The sequence below is a fragment of the Hordeum vulgare genome, unplaced genomic scaffold (assembly GCF_904849725.1).
Source record: "Hordeum vulgare subsp. vulgare unplaced genomic scaffold, MorexV3_pseudomolecules_assembly, whole genome shotgun sequence".
Classification (NCBI taxonomy): Eukaryota; Viridiplantae; Streptophyta; class Magnoliopsida; order Poales; family Poaceae; genus Hordeum; species Hordeum vulgare.
In genome coordinates this window covers 29,433-49,243 of record NW_025422527.1, presented here as the reverse complement: position 1 = coordinate 49,243, position 19,811 = coordinate 29,433, and the positions used below count along the sequence as shown (strand labels likewise).

General features: G+C 46.1%; 1 protein-coding gene and 1 long non-coding RNA gene across 6 annotated transcripts; one reads left to right on the top strand and one right to left on the bottom strand.

Moving 5' to 3' along the window:
* Positions 1–470: 470 nt before the first annotated feature.
* On the bottom strand, positions 471–7,489 carry LOC123419034. Of its 5 annotated transcripts, none has more exons than XR_006618155.1 (5): positions 7,235–7,489; positions 5,197–6,680; positions 3,019–3,129; positions 2,371–2,504; positions 471–825 (listed from the first exon to the last, which is right to left on the bottom strand). It is a non-coding gene; the product is annotated as an uncharacterized LOC123419034 (long non-coding RNA). The 5 variants fall into 5 exon arrangements; XR_006618152.1 differs by lacking the exon at positions 7,235–7,489 and having other exon boundaries at positions 5,197–5,310; positions 5,400–6,890; XR_006618153.1 differs by lacking the exon at positions 7,235–7,489 and having other exon boundaries at positions 5,197–5,307; positions 5,400–6,890.
* Positions 7,490–9,734: 2,245 nt separating this feature from the next.
* On the top strand, positions 9,735–13,343 carry LOC123419039 (beta-galactosidase 1-like). The gene is made up of 11 exons (XM_045107109.1): positions 9,735–9,899; positions 9,995–10,270; positions 10,357–10,449; positions 10,578–10,730; positions 10,845–10,933; positions 11,098–11,203; positions 11,326–11,413; positions 11,543–11,664; positions 11,766–12,124; positions 12,216–12,304; positions 12,400–13,343. The coding sequence occupies exons 1-11, from the start codon at positions 9,735–9,737 to the stop codon at positions 13,341–13,343; spliced, it is 2,484 nt and encodes an 827-aa protein (XP_044963044.1).
* Positions 13,344–19,811: the final 6,468 nt, after the last annotated feature.

The following is a 19,811-nucleotide window of genomic DNA, read 5'->3' as shown; positions in this document are numbered from 1 at the left end:
CATCTCGCCGACTCCGAGTATATTTCAACTCGGCGTCGTTCCACGCGATAGTGACGCCACGCCGTCTCTTCCGATATCGCCGACGACTGATTCTTCTATGATATCTTCACCTCTGGATCAACAAAAACTGCCTCATAACCTAGCTCATAATACCACTTGTTAGAATAATCCGAGGCAATCCGTCGAAGAAAGTGATGACATAAGAAACATCCCACTGTCTGATATCAACAAGGTCTCACTAGGTGATTTGCCCGTCCTCAAGATGAATCGCAACAATTTTGCCATGTGCATGAAGTTTTGCAGCGAGCACCATCAAGTTTTAGTTTTGTTAGAAACAAGGATAATTTTTTTGCAGAAACTACCCTCAAGTTTTAGTTTTGCTACAAACAAGGACAAAATTTTAACAAGTCGGACAGAACTTTTCTCGAAATTTTGGCAGCATAACGGGTTGAAAGAAAATGGAAGGGAACTAGGACAACCATTTTGTATTTCACATAAGAGGGAAAGCAATGTATTGTGTGCCGCTACAACAACTCTGCCATCCACCAGCTCTTAACTATAGCCGGCCACCATACACAAAGGCGTAACACAACAGCCAGCCTATTACACACACCAACAAACCATCCATTGCCAAGGGCAACTCCATCCAGGTCCCATGTCCCGCCTTGTGGATTACAACCTAGTTTCTTTTCACGACGCCTCTTCCTTGAGTCCGGAAACCTTTCTCCTCCCGCACTGACCCGGCCACCAAAGCTAGGCTTGAATAAATGCGGAGGATCATCTTCTATTGCCTTTCAGAGCTAGCAGCACTTCATCTATGCAAAACTAACAAAAGAATTGTCACCGCATGTTAATTTTTATGCCAAACAAACTAACAACAAGAAGCTATGCATATTCTTCTTATTATTCCACTCAAATCATGGTGAAGTCAGATTTGATACAGGGGATTACTCCACTTTAAGATTATATACAATTTAAAGTTCAGAACCGAGTGACCATACCAGCAGAGGAGAGTAGTCTACTTTGAACCATGCTTGCGCCTTTGTTCTCAAATCACGCGAGAAAACCAAAACATACAAACTGTGCGTGCTATGCAGATGTGGAGGAGGGGGGAAGCTCACCATGTTTGCTAGGATGGGCAAGCAGCCATCCGTCTGCTAGTCCTTCCACATGACCAATGTCCAGTCTATAATGAGCAAGCTAAAAAAAGTGTAATGTATGTGTCCAGTAAACATGCACACAACAAAATAGCAATCGGCCGGTCATCTAATCTATGTAAAACAATTCAGTGATCCCACTCCTATCTTGCATTGTTTCATTGACAAAACCCATTAAAATGAGAGTCATGAATGAGTGAAAAGAAATACATGTTCTGTTATGGAGCTAGCAGTTAGGAAATAGCATGTCTAGCTTTCCAAATCAAGAAGATTTAGACAATCGAGCAACAATAGATGATCAAGCAACAGTGAAAATGACCAAATGAACTGTACATGATCATAGGAACGATTGATATCAGGAATGCACTGTTAGGGTACATAGGACAGAACATGCCAGAATTTGATAACAACCCTAGGAATCAAACAACCATGTCATCACTAGTAGACGAATCAGAGTTATAGTGTTTTAGAGGACATGCCATAAGGGGCTTCTTTATAACAAAGCCTGGTAAACCATCACACATATCACACAGCCAAAACATTCCAACCACTGGCATGGAGATCAACCAAGGACCAACTGCAACCAGCACACACATTACCCAGCACGTCGACAAGGGAAACACTCCAGCGCATGCAACACAATACCCGGCAAAAGACAAAAACTCATAGGACTAAAATTGAGGGCTAAATCCACTAATTATTTTACCATAATCACCACGAGAAGCACAAGTGCTTGCATTAGAGACCATCAGCGCAACCCAGAATCCTAGAAATTGCCATGTAATTAAATGTACCAAGGATGGATGGTCATCAGCACAAGTGCTTGCATTGCAAGACGAGTGTTTGTGACTCCTTGAGCATCTCAATGAGTTCAAATCGATTTCCGAATGCAACATCATATGTGAACTATAATTATGTGCAATAATTCTGCCAACATAAACAAAATGATACGAAAACAAGGCATGATCGTACTGAAGAAAACTAATAAAATGAGCCTACTACTAAGTTTTCCACTCATTCAAAATTCATTTGTACTTTCAAGTAATACTTTGACAAAAACTCAGGTATAACTTGGTATTTATAATATAGCAGGCCCCCAAAACAAAACGAAAATAACAAATGGCAACTCATATGTGACAATTCTAGTAAAAAGCAGCAGCAAGTGTGATAAAAGGAAGTTCTTGTACTAGGTTGTAGTAGCAGTTGCTAGTACCTTTCTTCACGGACAGATGAAGAACAATAATGTTCTCTTCCTTTTCCTGACTGAGATCAGCACCACAATCTAGAATGTAACTGAAGAAGGGCGGGTTTAAGCCATCCACGGTGTGCCCCAACCTCCAGGGGAACCTTGACAATGTAACAATTTAATTCATGACACTGACAAAGACCAACATGTATATATATTAGGAAGTAGTAACAAACATGAGCAGGCTAATGGACATGGGAAGTGTGTAATCGTGTAAGGACAGGCTATGGTTTGATATATTCCAAATTATCACCATTTACATGAAAACCAAAAAGAACTGGACATATATTCACATGTTGAGCTATACTGTTTTTCCTGAATCCGAATAATGATAGGATGCCCAGTTTACATAGTGCCTACTCCAGCCACCAAGTCTCTAATTTAGAAAGAATGGGCTATATTCTACACTAACCCAGCAACACAGACATGATGATTCACTCCAACTGTATTTGAATATAAAATATATGTTTGGACCCCGGCTAGTCCCAGGGCCTATGCTAGTCCCAGGTTCCATTGAAACTAGTATAGAGCTTGCAAGTTGCAATTGTTGCATCAACATTGTGTACAATGATGTTTTGCCGGGGGGATGAGAATAGGAACGCGATGATGTGACACCTTTTGCACGCATCCTGGATAGGAGCAGTTAGTAGATACGTGCTTTGCCGACTACTAGAACCGTGGTCCATGGCCATCAATACCACAAATGGAAGGACAGGCTAGTTGGTTCTGTAAATTGAAAAAAAAACATTATTTCCATGTCAAAGTATTATGATAACAATCCGAAAATAGGAAATGGCCGATACTGAAATTTAAAGTATTGAACGTCACAAGCATGGGTACAGCTAGTGTCACACGTCCAACAATCTAAAGTGAGACTACTGCTGCTATCACTGGCAGTGGAGCAGGAAAGGCGCTAGTTTTGACAACTTGTATGTGTACTACTGCAAATGAACCAGATCAACCATGCGGCTAACTGAAAAATGGAAACAAAGTCCTCCACATGCCTTGGAATTATTTCTCACATGTTGACCCGACAAACAATTAACTAGTTGATTACTCGGATGTATGCAGACCGTTATTTATTTCTTCAAGTAATTTTTCGTTTCAGGTGATCCAAGTCTAGCCAGAATTGCACGAGGAATCGTACTTGCAAAATTAACTTGATGCTGGCGAGACTGGAGAGTGCTGCTACATGCACAAATTCAGTCTTCCAGGTTGACCTCTCAAATATTTTAGGTCTTGATAGATGACCATGTCATGGGCTCATGGCAACCTATGGTCACCATAGTACTATTAGAGTATCTCTAGCAGACCCCCTAAAAGGGCCGAACCCGCAAAATAACCGCCAAAATACAGGTCAAGGCGGAAAATGCTGCTAGACCAGACCCCACTACCGCGTCCGGCCCGTAATTTTTTTTTGCGGGGCGCGACAAAATGCCCACCCTAACCCGCGAAAATGCAGGTTCTTCCGCCCACCCCGTCGGTGCCCTGTATATATCTAAGCGGTTAGTTGGTGGGACATTTCACCCGCGCTTTTCCCCCACCTACCGCCGCCGGGTGCCGCCTTCGATTCCGGCCGTACCAGCCGTCCGGATCATGACGGTGGGCCGCCGCAGTCCCAAGATCGGCCTCCACCACGCCCTCGTGCCTCGGCTTACCGGAAAGCTACAAATCGGTGGTTGTTTTGTCGCGACCACCAGATTGGCTTTTCCAGCCACCGTTGGCTGAACCAAAGCCATGGATTGGTCGGGAGCACCCCGCACAGCCTCGGCAAAGCGCGAGCGCCGCATGCAGGTACTGGTTCCATCCTCTAGTTGCTGGCGTCGGTTTGCCGGCAAGGACTCTTCCGGCCATCGCTTGGGCTCGGCTTGCCGATGCCACTCATAGAGTGCGATGACTGCCTAGAAACAGTGTTGCGGCTCACATCCAACACACGGCAGCACCTCGGATGGGTATTCTTCAAATGCAGAAACGACGGGGTATGCCCTTCTTCCTCTTCTGCTTTGTCAACTTATTTGGTTAAATTATGGTAGCTTATTGAGGTGTTCATCTGTGTAGGAAGGTAGATGCTAATTTTGGTATTGGAAAGAAGAATACATCGATCTATTGATAGAAAGAAACTTAATAGATGTTCGTGCACTCCTTAGTATAATTGAACCTAACGATGCACCTGCATGTGCAATTAGAATAGATATTAGAGGTGAATCAACGTCTAATTGTTTAGAATCAAAGCCGAAGAATGAAGAATGCAAGATGAAGAACCCCTGGATCAACAATGAATGCATGGAGAAGATGTTGATCCAACTAGTGGGACCAGTTATGGAAGTTGGATATCTTCTAAAATGTCTAATTGTGGTTCTTGTTTTTTTTGGTCTTGCTGTTTTAGCAATAATTTGGTGAATTATGATGTATCCAATGCCTTTGAAGAAAATAAAGAAGCAACTAAATGTGTTTTCATGCCTGAAAATGCAATGGAAATAATAGATTTCGCAGGCCAGCGTGGGCGGCGGCCCAGCAGACCCCGTAAAATGGACCCTCATAAAAGGATATTTTGCCGCACACGCCGGTCCACAAAAGGGTTTTTCCGCGAACTGCAAACGACTTTTGCGGATCGGCTTTATACGAGGTCTGCTATAGATGCTCTTACATATAAGCAGGAGTCAAATACACGAATTCAGACTGAAGAAGCCATACGTACATGTTCCATATATTATCATCTATCATATAAATGAAGCAGGTATTTGTTCTACCCGAGCGCAACCAGAGGGGAGCAGGGGAAGGAGAGGAGCTAACCATGACTGTTATGGAGCCGATGCCGAACAGGCAGCGGGTCCAACGAAAGAGCCTACCACCACACACCTCGATGAACCCCTTGTCATCTCGTGTACCGATGGAATCCTGCTGCTGCTGCACAAGAAGGACATAACGAATGTTGATCTCAAATGGAGAAGGAAAAGAAGAAATCATGTCCTAGTAATGGATCCAGTAACAAAGACCTGTCCTAGACGCTGGAGCGGGGCTCCATGGAGTTCAGCTTGGGGGTGCCCTCCCTGGGTGAGCTTGTCGAGCCCCACCAACACGTACCAATGTTTAGCACCTGCACATGCAGTGCAAAAAAGAGGTCAATCAACATACCAAAGTGATGAGAGGTTTATGACCATTGTCAACCTGAACCCATGGTCAATACTGTTCGATCTAGTACTGGTTTCCGTGTGGATGTGTGCCTAGCCAGTATTCAAATTTATTGATTGAGCTCAATCCTTCTGCTCATGAACTTGCTCGTAGGGCTGCACGGTGGGTTTTTCCTGAAAAGGATGGACCTTTCATGTAGTTAATTCTGCTGGTATGACTTTAATCTTGTTCCTCCAAAATGGGGTAGAACATGGTGGTTTGATGACATATTTATCTGTTGTGGTTACTCTCAGTATCCGGCAATTACTTTCACCAACTCAAGAAATTATACGAGGCCATGAAGTTCAAAATTTTGGATAGACATGTGTCACTTTTTAAAAAGAATGTTGATACAGAAGTGCATCTCTCTCGAAGAAAAAGATACAGCTTTTTTGAAAACACATATACTATAGATAGGCAAGAACCTGTTTTTTTTTCTTTTCTTTTAGAACAAATATAATAGACTTGGCAAATGGCTGGACCTGTTTTACACGTTATTCAACAGAAGAGCATATAATGAACATTTTATTCCACAGTAATGTCAATGTGAGCACTCAAAAGCAATATGCTTCATTTCAATGGAGGAAAAAATATCCATTTGACACAGGGATACGGTCAATTTCAACAACAAAATAGGCAACATCACAGAAAAATAGAACTCCGGTGAGATTGTAGAGGTGTTGGCAAGAGCCTCTCTCTCTCCCAATGGATGCACACACGCGCGCAAGCTGTTGGAGCAAATTGACACAAGCAAAAACAGAGGAGGAGGAGAGCAGCACACACACAGATTTGTTTTGCAGGCAACGGATGCCTTTTTTCTTTCTTCTTGCTTGACCAACAACACACACCGGTTCTGCTTTTGATGTCCAGTTACAAAAATCATTTTCTTGTACCGAATTTGAGAGGGGAAGATGGGTTAGAGCAGCTTACTACCTTGACGAGCGAGGAGAACCAGAGGAGGGATGTCCATGGCGTACAGAGCAGCAGCACAACAAGCAGGTGCATGTCCCCTAGAGCAGCAGTACAGCAGGCGGATGAAACAACCTTCCTCTCCCATGGCGAAGGTGCTCGATCAGGGAGAGAGAAAAGGTGAGGTGAGGAAGAGCCTACAGAAATATTACGAGACCGAAAGTTGAAGATTTTGGAGAGACATGCGCGGCCTTCTTAAAAAGAATACTGATAGAGGCAAACTAGATGTACACAAAATAGAATAGAGCAGCTCATAATGTCTAGCACTATACACAAAATAGGCAACTTCAGAGAAAAATAGTAGTCGTACTCTAGTGAGATTGTAGGGAGGCGCCAAACCAGATGAGATCATGCGAATAACAAATCATTTTTTTGTAAAGATCTTTCAGGTAGGCAAGAACCTGTTTTTTTTTCGTTTTGAACAACTATAATAGAGCTGGCAAATGGTTGGCTCCTTCTTACAAGTCATTCAAAAGAATAGAACAGCTCCGTGATGTCTAGCACTCGAAAGCAATATGCTTCATTTCAAAGAAGGAAAAACAAAAAGACTCATTTGACAGAATAATAGGGCCAGTTCAACAACAAAATAGGCAACGTCGCAGAAAAATACTACTCTAATGAGCTGGATCATTTTCTTGTACCAAATCTGAGGAAATCTGAGAGGATGAGATGGGTCGGAGCAGCTTATTACTTCCTTTCTGGTTTAGGGTCTTGAGCAGCAGCACATGCCTCCTCTCCCATGGTGCCTTCCACGCTCGCCATGGCCGGTGATAGGGTTCAGGTTCCTCTTGCCTGCTAGGTCGCCATGGCCGCGGGCTAGGGAGGGAGGGACTGCTGCTGGTGTGGCCATGGCATCGAGCTAGGGTTTCGTCCTGAGCTGCTGGATTCGATCTGGGGTGTAGGGAGAGAAGGGTGGCGTAGAAGGCGGAGGCCGGAAGGTCGCCGACGAGTCTGGGAGTGTGGAGCTCGCCGGTTGTCGGAGAGGGAGGTGGTCATTGGCGGCTGGATGGGGATGGGGATGGGATGGGGATGGGGATGAGATGGGGTTGGGGTTGGGGTTGGGGGCGGGGTTGGTTGGGAATCGGGAAGGAGGGCCTATCGTCTCTACTGGTTGGTGTTTGGTTATCTTAAAAATCATTTTTAATTGGCACCGATGGGCCTGCCCGCTGCAATAGTTCAAAACCATGAAAAATTTCATGTGGTCTTGGCGGGCCTGTACGCGCCGGTTCGAAACGAATTTTCCTTCTGGCGCGGACCAACAAGAGCGCGCGAGCCATAGAAGGTTTTCGTCATCGACGAATGCTTCTGATTGGTCAGCGTTGAGCTCTCATGGATCGATCCCCTCCTTCCATTTGGTCCATTCATTTTTTCGAATCCAACGACATACACTTCACGTCACGTGGATCATGCTCATTGCTCTCTGTATATCCCGTTTAACGATTCTAGCCTAAACTTCCTTCACCTATTATATATAAATCTAAATGTAAAACCTAATAAACATGTTCAATACAAATATACTCCCTTCGTCTGGAATTACTTGTCGTAAAAGTAATAAAAATAAATGTATCTACAACTAAAATAAACCTAGATACATCCATTCCAAACGAAGGGACTACGAAACTAAGAAGACGTTCAACTTTGTTGGTATAAGTTTTTTCTTCATGTCTACCTCGTCCCGTGTTCCTCCCTCGTCTGATGGTGGACACCCGACTAGTCCCTATAAATTTGACCATCAACTTTGTTGGTATAAGTTTTTTCTTCATGTCTACCTCTCCTTTTGTTGCTATTATTTTGTCCCTATAAAAGGCACAGTGTCCACAACAGCAGCGATCAATTCATTGCATGCAATGGTATTAATTAGAAAAATTAACATTTTTTTTTCTTTTTTTTCTCTTCGTCTTGGCCGTGATGCACAACCTAAGATGACCTATACACCAAGAAGGAGGAAGTACCTCTCCTTGATACTACCCATAGTGGGAGTAACATAGGTAGTACTCCCTCAATCTGGGTTTTATAGAGCATGTGCTTAGTTCAACTTTGTTGATTCCATGCTTCATGGCGGTAAACGGGCTCAATGCAGTAAGGATCCCGGTGGGATGGTGGATTGCCACTGGAGATAACCCTCCGACTCCATACGTTGGAGGCTCTCTCCAAGCCTTGGACAACGCCTTTCGATGGGCAGAGTACGTAGTCTAATTCACGAAATTGATTTTTTTCGAAACTTATCAATACAAAATTAAAGGAATTATGAATTAATCAACACATTTGTGGATGTATTTGTAGGGCACGCAAGCTAGGAGTGATCATAGGCTTGCAAGAAGCTCTTCGGTTGGGATTATTTCTCAATCAACTTTCACTTTTGGCTATGTTGATGCAATTTCAAACAATGCTTTAGGTTGAATGGCCTACCACAGGAAGCTTCCGTGTCCTTGTACCTTTCTTACAGAATTTCTACCACAGGGAGTTTTTCCACATGGTTTCTCACGAAAGGTTTTTAATGAGGCAATATCAATGCAAGCATGGACGATATATGTCATTTTCTCTTTATTTTCCCACTGGGTTTTAGAAGGAGTTTTTCATGGCATATTGTATGTTTTCTTCTCAATTTTTTCCACAGGGTTTTGGAGGAGAACATTTCAAAGATGATGGGTCTCAAGGACAAGCGAGGATTAGGGGGTGTTAGGATTTATTTTAAACTAATTATAATAATTAGGGAATAATCCTCCCTTGTACAGAACCGCTTCGTGCGGGTTGCTAGCCAACCGACGCGACGGTTTTTTCACGACCCCCACGAGCGGACGCATCCGTTCGTGGCGACGGTTAATTCCCTGTGTATTTAATCCTCATGGATCATCAATGAAAGAGACAGTTCGATCAAATCATACTTTCACAGATGCATGTGCTCTCTCATCGCGACTCTCTCCCTTCCTAATCAAAGAATAGATAAAACGAATAGACCATCTGATTTAAAACAAGAGTCCATGTGAATATGCACTTCCATATACACACGCGTGCTTATCCTACTAATCCATGGCTCTAACGCAGTTTGTTAGCTGCACGCATGAGTGCGTGCGTGGCTCTTTGCTTATCCTACTAATCCACGCCAATATATCTTTCTTTCCCCAATAAATACACACGGCCGGCGGTGCGTGCGTGCATCCTTTCTTCTCCCTAGCTAGCAGCTTCTCGCCATGGAGCGCGTGTCGTGGCAACCACTTGCGCTCCTCCTCCTCGCGGCGGCCGCGGCCGTCGCCAGCGGCACTGAGGTCGGGTACGACGGCCGGTCGATGGTCATCGATGGCGAGCGCCGCCTCCTCATCTCCGGCTCCATCCACTACCCCAGGAGCACGCCAGAGGTATGCATTGCACACGGAGCAGCAGATGAATACACCATCGTCTCGTCTTAGTTTCCATGAATGAATTGTAAGTCTCGATCGTTGCTTGCCTGCAGATGTGGCCGGATCTGATCAGGAAGGCCAAGGAGGGCGGGCTGGACGCCATCGAGACGTACGTCTTCTGGAACGGCCACGAGCCTCGCCGCCGGCAGTACAACTTCGAGGGCAGCTACGACATCGTGCGCTTCTTCAAGGAGGTCCAGGACGCCGGCATGTACGCCATCCTCCGCATCGGCCCCTACATCTGCGGCGAGTGGAACTACGGCGGCCTGCCGGCATGGCTGCGCGACATCTCCGGCATGCAGTTCCGCATGCACAACAACCCCTTCGAGGTACCCACACTGCTAGCAGATCCTTCCCAACAATATAATGGTTTTCCTTGGAGGTCAAAATACGACCAAGTTATTGATGCTTGCAGCAAGAGATGGAGACCTTCACGACCCTCATCGTCGACAAGCTCAAGGAGGCCAAGATGTTCGCCGGACAGGGAGGCCCCATCATCCTCTCTCAGGTACGTAGTAACTAACTAATATTAATTATGTGAAACTTATCTAGCTTGCATTCCTAGCTACTTGTCGTCGACAAAAGAGTGGATCAGTGAATATAACATATATATATGTGAACAATTTACATATATAGATCGAGAACGAGTACGGGAACGTCATGGACAAGCTCAACAACGACGAGTCGGCGTCTGAGTACATCCACTGGTGCGCCGCCATGGCCAACAAGCAGAACGTAGGCGTGCCGTGGATCATGTGCCAGCAGGACCAAGACGTCCCACCCAACGTGGTCAGCGCATGCACATTTTCATCTTTCCTATTTTTGTCTCTACCAATTATTATTCTTCTTTCTTCCCAAGTGTAAAACAAAAAAAACTCAATGCTAAGTCTTCTTAATTACTAGATCAACACCTGCAACGGCTTCTACTGCCACGACTGGTTCCCCAAGAGGACCGACATCCCCAAGATCTGGACTGAGAACTGGACTGGCTGGTACCCTACATATATATATACCTGGATCAACCTTTATATATTAATTTTCCTTCTTTTTTTCTTATGGAACCTACATGCATATGCGCGAAATTGGTTAGCACGTTCTACTATATGTTGAATGAAGTTCAGATTGCTCTTACATTTTATCCACGATATATAATTAGGTTCAAAGCCTGGGACAAGCCTGATTTCCACCGGTCCGCCGAAGACATCGCCTTCTCTGTTGCCATGTTCTTCCAGACGCGAGGATCGCTCCAGAACTACTACATGGTGATTGATTTATAACTAATCTATACTTTTCTCTTCTACATTAATTTCCATCCTCTAGCAGGCTGGCATGAACTGAATTTTACATCATTTGACATGTTGATCGTCAATTTATATGTGATCAGTACCATGGTGGCACCAACTTTGGCCGCACGTCGGGTGGCCCATACATCACAACCAGCTATGACTACGATGCCCCTCTCGATGAGTACGGTACGTGAACCATCTCTTGTTGTTCCTTCAATTCATATATTCGTCCCAAGCTTATTTGCATCTTGTAAATTAATAATTAGTGTCAATATGCAAATCATATTCATTATCCTTTTATGTTTTTGTTTTCAGGTAACATCAGGCAGCCAAAATACGGGCACCTCAAGGACCTCCACAATGTCCTCAAGTCCATGGAGAAGATCCTACTCCATGGGGACTACAAGGACACCACCATGGGCAACACCAACGTCATGGTAACTAACATGCATTCACATACAATACAAAAATCCTAGCACTGTTTTTAATGGTGTTCACAACAAAATTGATCCATTTGGTTCATCAATATCTACACTAGGTTACCAAGTACACGCTGGACAACTCCTCTGCCTGCTTCATCAGCAACAAGTTCGACGACAAGGAGGTCAATGTGACCCTCGACGACGGCGCAACCCATGTCGTGCCCGCATGGTCCGTGAGCATCCTGCCGGACTGCAAGACCGTCGCGTACAACAGCGCCAAGATCAAGACACAGACGTCGGTGATGGTGAAGAGGCCGGGGGTGGAAACCGTGACGGATGGCCTTGCTTGGTCGTGGATGCCCGAGAACCTCCATCCTTTCATGACGGACGAGAAGGGTAACTTCAGGAAGAACGAGCTGCTCGAGCAGATCGCGACGTCGGGCGACCAGAGCGACTACCTATGGTACAGGACAAGGTAATCAAACATCTTGATGCTTAATACAGAACTACACTGTTGCATAAGATTGAAATATAAATTAATCTCTGGTGATGATCAAAATGTGCAGCTTGGAGCACAAGGGGGAATCGAACTACAAGTTGCACGTGAACACGACTGGCCATGAGCTCTACGCTTTCGTCAATGGCAAGCTTGTTGGTGAGCGTCCCAATATACTCTGAGTGGTTTGCACACTGATGGATTAATGAACTTGATCAAGCTAATGTTAATTGATTTGATTAATTGGCATGCAGGGAGGCACTACGCTCCTAATGGCGGATTCGTCTTCCAAATGGAGACACCGGTGAAGCTCCACTCTGGCAAGAACTACATCTCCCTCCTCAGCGCCACCATCGGGCTCAAGAACTATGGTGCTCTGTTCGAGATGATGCCCGCCGGCATCGTGGGAGGGCCGGTGAAGCTCGTCGACACCGTCACCAACACCACCGCCTACGACCTCTCCAACAGCTCCTGGTCCTACAAGGCCGGCCTCGCCGGCGAGTACAGGGAGACCCACCTCGACAAGGCCAAGGACCGCAGCCAATGGAGAGGCGGCACCATCCCGGTGCACCGCCCCTTCACCTGGTACAAGGCGACCTTTGAGGCCCCCACCGGTGAGGAGCCCGTGGTGGCGGACCTGCTGGGGCTCGGCAAGGGCGTGGTGTGGGTCAACGGCAACAACCTGGGCCGCTACTGGCCGTCATACGTCGCCGCGGACATGGACGGCTGCCGGCGGTGCGACTACCGCGGCACATTCATGGCGGATGGCGACGGGCAGAAGTGCCTCACTGGCTGCAACGAGCCGTCCCAGAGGTTCTACCATGTGCCACGGTCGTTCCTCAAGGCCGGCGAGCCCAACACGATGGTGCTGTTCGAGGAGGCCGGCGGCGACCCGACGAGGGTGAGCTTCCACACCGTCGCTGTCGGGGCGGCGTGCGCGGAGGCCGCCGAGGTCGGCGACGAGGTGGCGCTGGCGTGCAGCCATGGCAGGACCATCTCCAGCGTGGACGTGGCCAGCCTCGGCGTCACGCGCGGCAAGTGCGGCGCGTACCAGGGCGGCTGCGAGTCCAAGGCGGCGCTGGCGGCGTTCACGGCAGCGTGCGTCGGCAAGGAGTCGTGCACGGTGCGGCACACGGAGGACTTCCGCGCCGGGTCCGGGTGTGACTCCGGCGTGCTCACCGTGCAGGCAACCTGCTGATCCCCACATGAACCAAGGAATAAATTATAGTTAGTGTCGTTTAGGCTTAGTGTTAGCTAACGTCAATCAGGAGCTAGGCATATGTGTTAGGGGGCTAAGTAATTAGCCCAGAACAATTACATGGTTCGCTTCATGTGATTTTCGATGGAGATCATCGAGGTTAAACCAAGAATTTTTCGCCTCCTCGATCAGTTTGCTATAGGGTGAAGATTTTCGGTTGAAGAAACAGGCAGACAATACATATGCGTTGGTAATTTCTATTTCTTATATACATATGGGTTTGCTTATTTGAATCACAAGTAACAACGTGGGAAAATAAATTTTGCACCTTTAATTAAATTAAATATTTAACAGCATCCACGTATAGTTTAAAAAAATTAACTTTTTCTACATAATGTTCCATTCATTTGGCACAAACAAATACACTTATTTATTTTTAATGTTCTTTCTCATGTCTCATTCTGTTGATAATAAAAAGGTTTGTTTAAACTTCTTGTAAATCTAAATAATACGATTTTCCATTGCTTAACAAAAAAGTATTATTTCATTCTATTACATATATTTTCTGATTAACTCGCACAGTGGCCCTCTCAAGTGTGCGAGCAAGTGTTCTACTATAACCATCACAAACATTATGTAAATAACGTATCACTTATGTGGTAAAGTTCTTTAAATAAGTTATATGACATTTCGGGGAAAACATTTTAAATTGATGATCAAATGTGGTCTTCACATGCGATTGTTAGTGCTCTAAGTGTTAGCTACCGTGAGGAACAGGTTAATTATTCTGCAGGATATGTGTTAGGGGGCTAATTAGCCTAGAACAAATGCATGGTTCAGTTCATGTGATTTTTGATGGATCAAGGTTCAATCTAGAATTTGTTGGGGTGATTGTGGCAGCTCGTTTTGTTATGGGGAAGATTTTCCGTCGGAGACACAGGCACATGAAGAATTTGTTGCGGTGATTTTCCAAGTTTCATATGTACTCATCACATAGTTTGAAACAATAAGGTTCTGTAACTATCACAAATGTTATTCAATTAAAGTCCGGACCAGGAGCATATAGAATTTTAGATCCCACATCTGCGATGCTAGCTACATGTACTAAACTTTTGCTACACCTGGACGAATTCCATGTACCGTATCATTCTGATGCATGTGATAATGCAGGGCTCTTGTGTTAATTATGGTACTATATGCCTATGGACCATCTACAATATCATTCTTATGCATGCGATAACGCAGGCCTCTTGTGTCATTCATCAGCACGTAACACCCTCATATTCTTCTCACACATAGTTGACAATAAGAGTTACACTCGGGGGGGGGGGGGGCTAAACCGGCAGTGTGGTGCAGTACGGAGCAGTTACACATGACGCTGTAACATTCACTTACTCTGGGAGTTGGTCGTAATACTTGGTTAGGCCATGTTGAAGATCTTCTGTTCGCCCCTGTAAACACTGACGCAGTAACAAGTTCGCGAGTTTGCCTTAAAAAATGTACTATTATTCTATACTTGTAAGTTCTATATACTTCAGAGTCATACCAGACCAGGAGCATCTAGAATTTTAGATCCCACATCTGCGGTGCAAGGTACTAAACTGTTGCTACCTGAACGAATTCCATGTATCGTTCTTACTATCTCTTATGCATGTGATCTTGCATGGGCTCTTGTGTTGAGTATGGTATATGCCTCCTATGCATGTGTTATTCTTCACGTAACACCCTCATATTTTTCTGACACAGAGTTGGCAACAATACTGGCGATCGAGTTACAACTGGGATGTAGGTTAACCGGCGACATGCCGCTCTCAACGTGCAAGTGCAGCAGCCCTATAACGTGCGTCCACATGGATCTCTGCAGTTGGCCGGTGGAAATCCATGGTGATTCCTATGTATTTCTGGCAATGTGCAGGCTCACTGCTGGCGCTGGGTGGCTACTAGGGGCGTACAAAGGCGGCTAAGTTTTCCTTCATTTTAAATGGTATTCTTGATTTGCGACAATCCTAAGGGCCTATTTAGCGGGAAAAATCTACCAAAATACTTTACCTTGATTTTGGTGATACATTGGGTTTTCGAAGGCGGACCGAGAGGGAGCTCGAAGCACGCCTCCTGCAGGTGTAGATGGTCACGGTGGAACACATGGTTTGTGATTGATGAGATATTTTAGGAATTTTACGATGGAAGCCACCCGCAATTGCCCAACAATTTTGTGTGAATATTTACGAAAGAGTATGGCTTTGACATTTAAAACATTTGGACATGTCCGAAATGTCTTTGACATTGATTGAAATATGAAAACAATAGAAATTTATGTGAGTATTTATAAATTATGTTTGTGAGCATCGTGAGTGTACCTTTTCAAAGCTACATTTTTGTTTTGTGCGTGTACCATACAGTATTGTACAGGTCGACCAGGATAGAAAACCATGCGTGTTAGGATCTTGTTGCATGCAGCGTCACCATACAATATGAAGGCTCATGCGAGGGATGGTTCCAACTAGACAAAGATAATCCGGTCTTGATAGAGGGGCAAGGCTGTCCCGTCGACAGTTTTCTTGAAAAACCCTGCGATCGCTATGCACGTAGGAAGGGGGTTTGACAAAAAAGCGACGAATAGGTGAACGTCACCAATTTTTTAGATAAGAAAAAGGAGAAGAAGGATGTTTACCGTTTGCTAGCAGACCCTTATATTACGGACCTATATCGCGCGTTTACAGTTTGCAAAAAATCGCTTTTTACGACTAGCGAGGGTCGCGGCAAAACATAACCCGCATCGTGGAACTATAAAACAGAATATTCACGAATATTCTGTTCTACAGTTTCATGGGCAGGTTCTGTTCTGCCATGGCCCTTGCCAACCCGCAAATCGCAAGAATTCAAACTTACAATTTGGCATCAATTCCATTGATTTGTAGCAAATTTGAACAACCAAACACAATTTTCGCTCAAATTAAACCATTGTTTTTTTTATCAAGACACTAAAGAACATCATGCAAAAGCAACCACCATCTTCACCACCGTCTTGGTTCTCGTTTCTCTCCACAACCCCAAAAGAATCTCACGCAAAAGCCATTATCATCTCCGTGACCATCATCGTCAACATCATCACTCTCCATTTCCGCCACCCATTCCCCCACCGGCGCTGAAGTCATCACACCTTGCAGCCATCATTCTTCTCTTCAAGATTTCTTTTCTTGCCATATCATGTCATTCTTTGGTGATGTCGTTCATTTTATTGTGATTCATTGTCATGATCTTGTTCTCCTCTGCAAGAAGCTTGGACAAAGCCTTGTTCTCCTCGGTAAGGGCTTTCCTCTCCTCAATGGCGGCCTTGCACAACCCTTCTTCCTTGAGTAAGGGCCACTTTCTTGCTTCTCCTGCGCTTTCTTCTCGGCCAACTCCTGCTTCATCTCCTCATTTGATTGCACCATGATATCTATCTTATCATGCAAGCTTGATGCCTTCGATTCCCTCTTGATCTTGTCCTTCGCCTTTTTGTTTCCATCCGACTTGTTCTTGTTTCTTGGGCCATCATCATCTTCATCATCATCATCCGTCTCGGTGAGGGAGCCATTCTTCGGTGGGGATTCTTCCTCAATGAACTCCCAGTTTTGGCTATGTTGATGCAATTTCGAACAATGCTCTAGGTTGAATGACCTACCATGGGAAGCTTCCATGTCCTTGTACCTTTCTTGCACAATTACTCCTAAAAAACAAAAACAAAATTCAACATATGAAACATGTTTCAAACATTTAAAGTACAACGTGAGAAAGAACTCACATAGTTCAATTCAACGGTATCACTTGGTGGTGCATTGCGGTCTTATTCCAAGCAAGCAGCCCAACGGCTACAAACCGGCTTGATAGCGTCCCAACGACCTTGAAGAGACCTCAAGGTGAGCGGTGTTCTATTGGGATACTTCGCCATGAAGCAGAGGAATTGACCCTCTATCATTTGCCAATAGCACTTGGCGGTTTGTCTGTGATGGTCGTCGCATCAAGAGACACAACTTCCCACGCCTTGATAAAAAATTGATCTTCCAATGGTGTGTAGTTCTTGGATCTTGCACCTTTTTTCTTGCTCTTGGTTGAACGCTGCCTTGTCAACCTCCATTACCCCATCTTCTTCCTCACCGCAATCGTGCACGTCATCATCCAACTCATTGTAAACATAATAACACTTTTTCTATCAATAGGGGTCGAGCTCGGTTCGCACTCCCACCCCATGAATCTCGAAGTTGGCAACCGATACGAGTCTGTTCGGGACACTTTTTCAGCGTGAAAATATAAAATGACGGTTATTTTGCGGGTTCGCGAGATATACGAGGTCTGCTAGAGTTTCTATTAACCATATGCACGAGTGCCGAGGAGACCTCTTGTACTGTGCATCCTCAAAACCCCAGTTATCAATAAATTACTCCATCTTCTAAAATTCAGATTGCATGTCTTAAATTCTTGCTCGTTCTTAGTCCGCATTTAGGGTTTCATCTTTGTATTAGGTTCACCATGTTTCCAACATACTGAATAACCGTATCAGAGTCATTTGAGCAATTGCTAAGGCACACTCTCGATTGTTTGTTGCAGTCAGATCATCAAACTCTCCCCACCAAAAACCATACTATTTGATCAAGATATATGTGACAGCCCGATGCCGACGTTCCAGAAGATTCCCCCTTCTTTCCGTTTTCGTCGTGTGTCTGTTTTTTTTTGTCGTGTCATCATCGCATCATTCGCATCATCTGCATTGCATCGGCATCTCCGTTGCCGTCAGTTTTCAAACTTGCATCCGCTAGTAGTTGCCGGTCTTCGTCGTTGTCCGTTCTGAGCCCAACCGCACTCGCACGCGCCCGCGGCACCGTCGAAACCCTGTTTTAAAAACGCGTTTAAAACTTCCTCTGATCGAGGTGAAACTTGGCACGCGGTCGAGATTTGATATAGCTAGGCCACCTGTCGAATTTCGTCGCGATCGGAGACCGTCTGGTACCCGAACGGTCGTCCGTACCGGCACCGTCTTCGGTTATTCGTCGGACGTCTGTCGGTGTTCTAAAATTCGTGCCGCGCCGCCCGTTCTCCCTCTCTTCTCCGGATATTCCCTCTACACGGCCACTTAGCACGTCCCGCGTTCGGAATTGTTTAATTCCAGCCGCGCGGTTGAAACCGGGGCGAAAAACTGTTAAACCTAGCCCCCCCCCCCATTTGTTATAAATAGACCCCCTCCTAAAATTTAGGCAGCTAACCCTAGCCACCTCGGGATCCACGCCGTCCCGAAACCCTAGCCGCCCCCACAGCCTCTCTCCTCCCCCAGCCGCCGCGGGCCCGCCGAGCCCAGATCGGGCCCGGGCAGGCCCATCTGCGCGCCGCCGCCCGTGCCCGCAGCAGCAGCCCCGTCGCCGGCCGGAGCCCCGCCGTCCTCGGCCCCGTGCGTCCCCGGACCCGCCTCGGTCCCGCCGCCTCCCGCCGGCCACCGGCAGCCGCCGGAGCGCCGCGCTCTCCCTGCTGGCCGAAACCTTGCGGCCTTGCCCCGCCAGCCGCCGCCCTGCTGCCTCACCGCCGCAGGTGACAAGATCCGATCAGCTCTCGCCGCTCGCCGGCCTCCGTCGCCAGATCTCGCCTCCCCCGCGCCGGTGTGCCACTCCAGGCCGCCTGCAGAGCCGGCGCCGTCGCCCCCGCAACGCTCGAGGTCGAGCAGGCAACAGGAGGTCGACAAGGGCCTCGCTCCAGGGCGAGCTGCCGTCCTGGGCCTTCCCCAGCGACGCGGCCCACCTCGGCCTCCTCAGCTTCCCCGAGCCAGGCCCAGCAGGCGGCTCGGCCCCGCCTCGCCTCTCTCCCCCTGGCCTGCTCCACCCGCAGCACCAGACCGACCCAAGTGGAGGCCTGCTAAGGTGAGCAGCCCCCCCCCCCCCCCAAGCCTCTTATTTTTTTGCCCTTGCACTCTTTAGATAAATTGCGCCCATGCACGTGTTGTAGATCCAGCCCGGTAGTGTTATTAATTTGTAGTTTTAGATTTAATTAGTTCGGGGAATATGGATATATTAGAATGCCCGTAGAATATTATCCGTAAGTCGGATCGCGAAGTTTTAGATATGTATCTCGTGTAACTTTTCGCGTAGAATCCGAATTCAAAACTTGCACTTGTGTTTGACGTCGTTTGGCGTGCCGTATGCATAGATTTACTTGCTGTCCCAATTTGTTTGTGCCCCGTATTTATTTTCCGCGCGTGTTCGAAGAGCCCGGACCCCGTAGATAAATGCCTATGTTTTAGGGGCTATTTTTACATGTATTTTAGAGCGGTCGTAGGTATTTTTGCATGTATGATTTGCCTCTAGTTTATTTTCCCGTATATAGGTCATTTTTCCCGCATTAATGTGTGGCATTATTTTGTGTTGCAAACCGCACATATTTTATATGTTTCCGGGGTAGAAAAATCTCATGGATTTTTCTGTGCAATTAGTTTTAGCTTTTGAG

Excerpts from the sequence above, each read along its gene's own strand:
- LOC123419039 (XM_045107109.1), top strand. The coding sequence starts at position 9,735 with ATGGAGCGCGTGTCGTGGCAACCACTTGCGCTCCTCCTCCTCGCGGCG. Across the intron at positions 10,450-10,577 it reads GCCCCATCATCCTCTCTCAG|ATCGAGAACGAGTACGGGAA; the intron begins GTACGTAGTAAC and ends TTACATATATAG. Across the intron at positions 10,934-11,097 it reads ACTGAGAACTGGACTGGCTG|GTTCAAAGCCTGGGACAAGC; the intron begins GTACCCTACATA and ends ATATATAATTAG.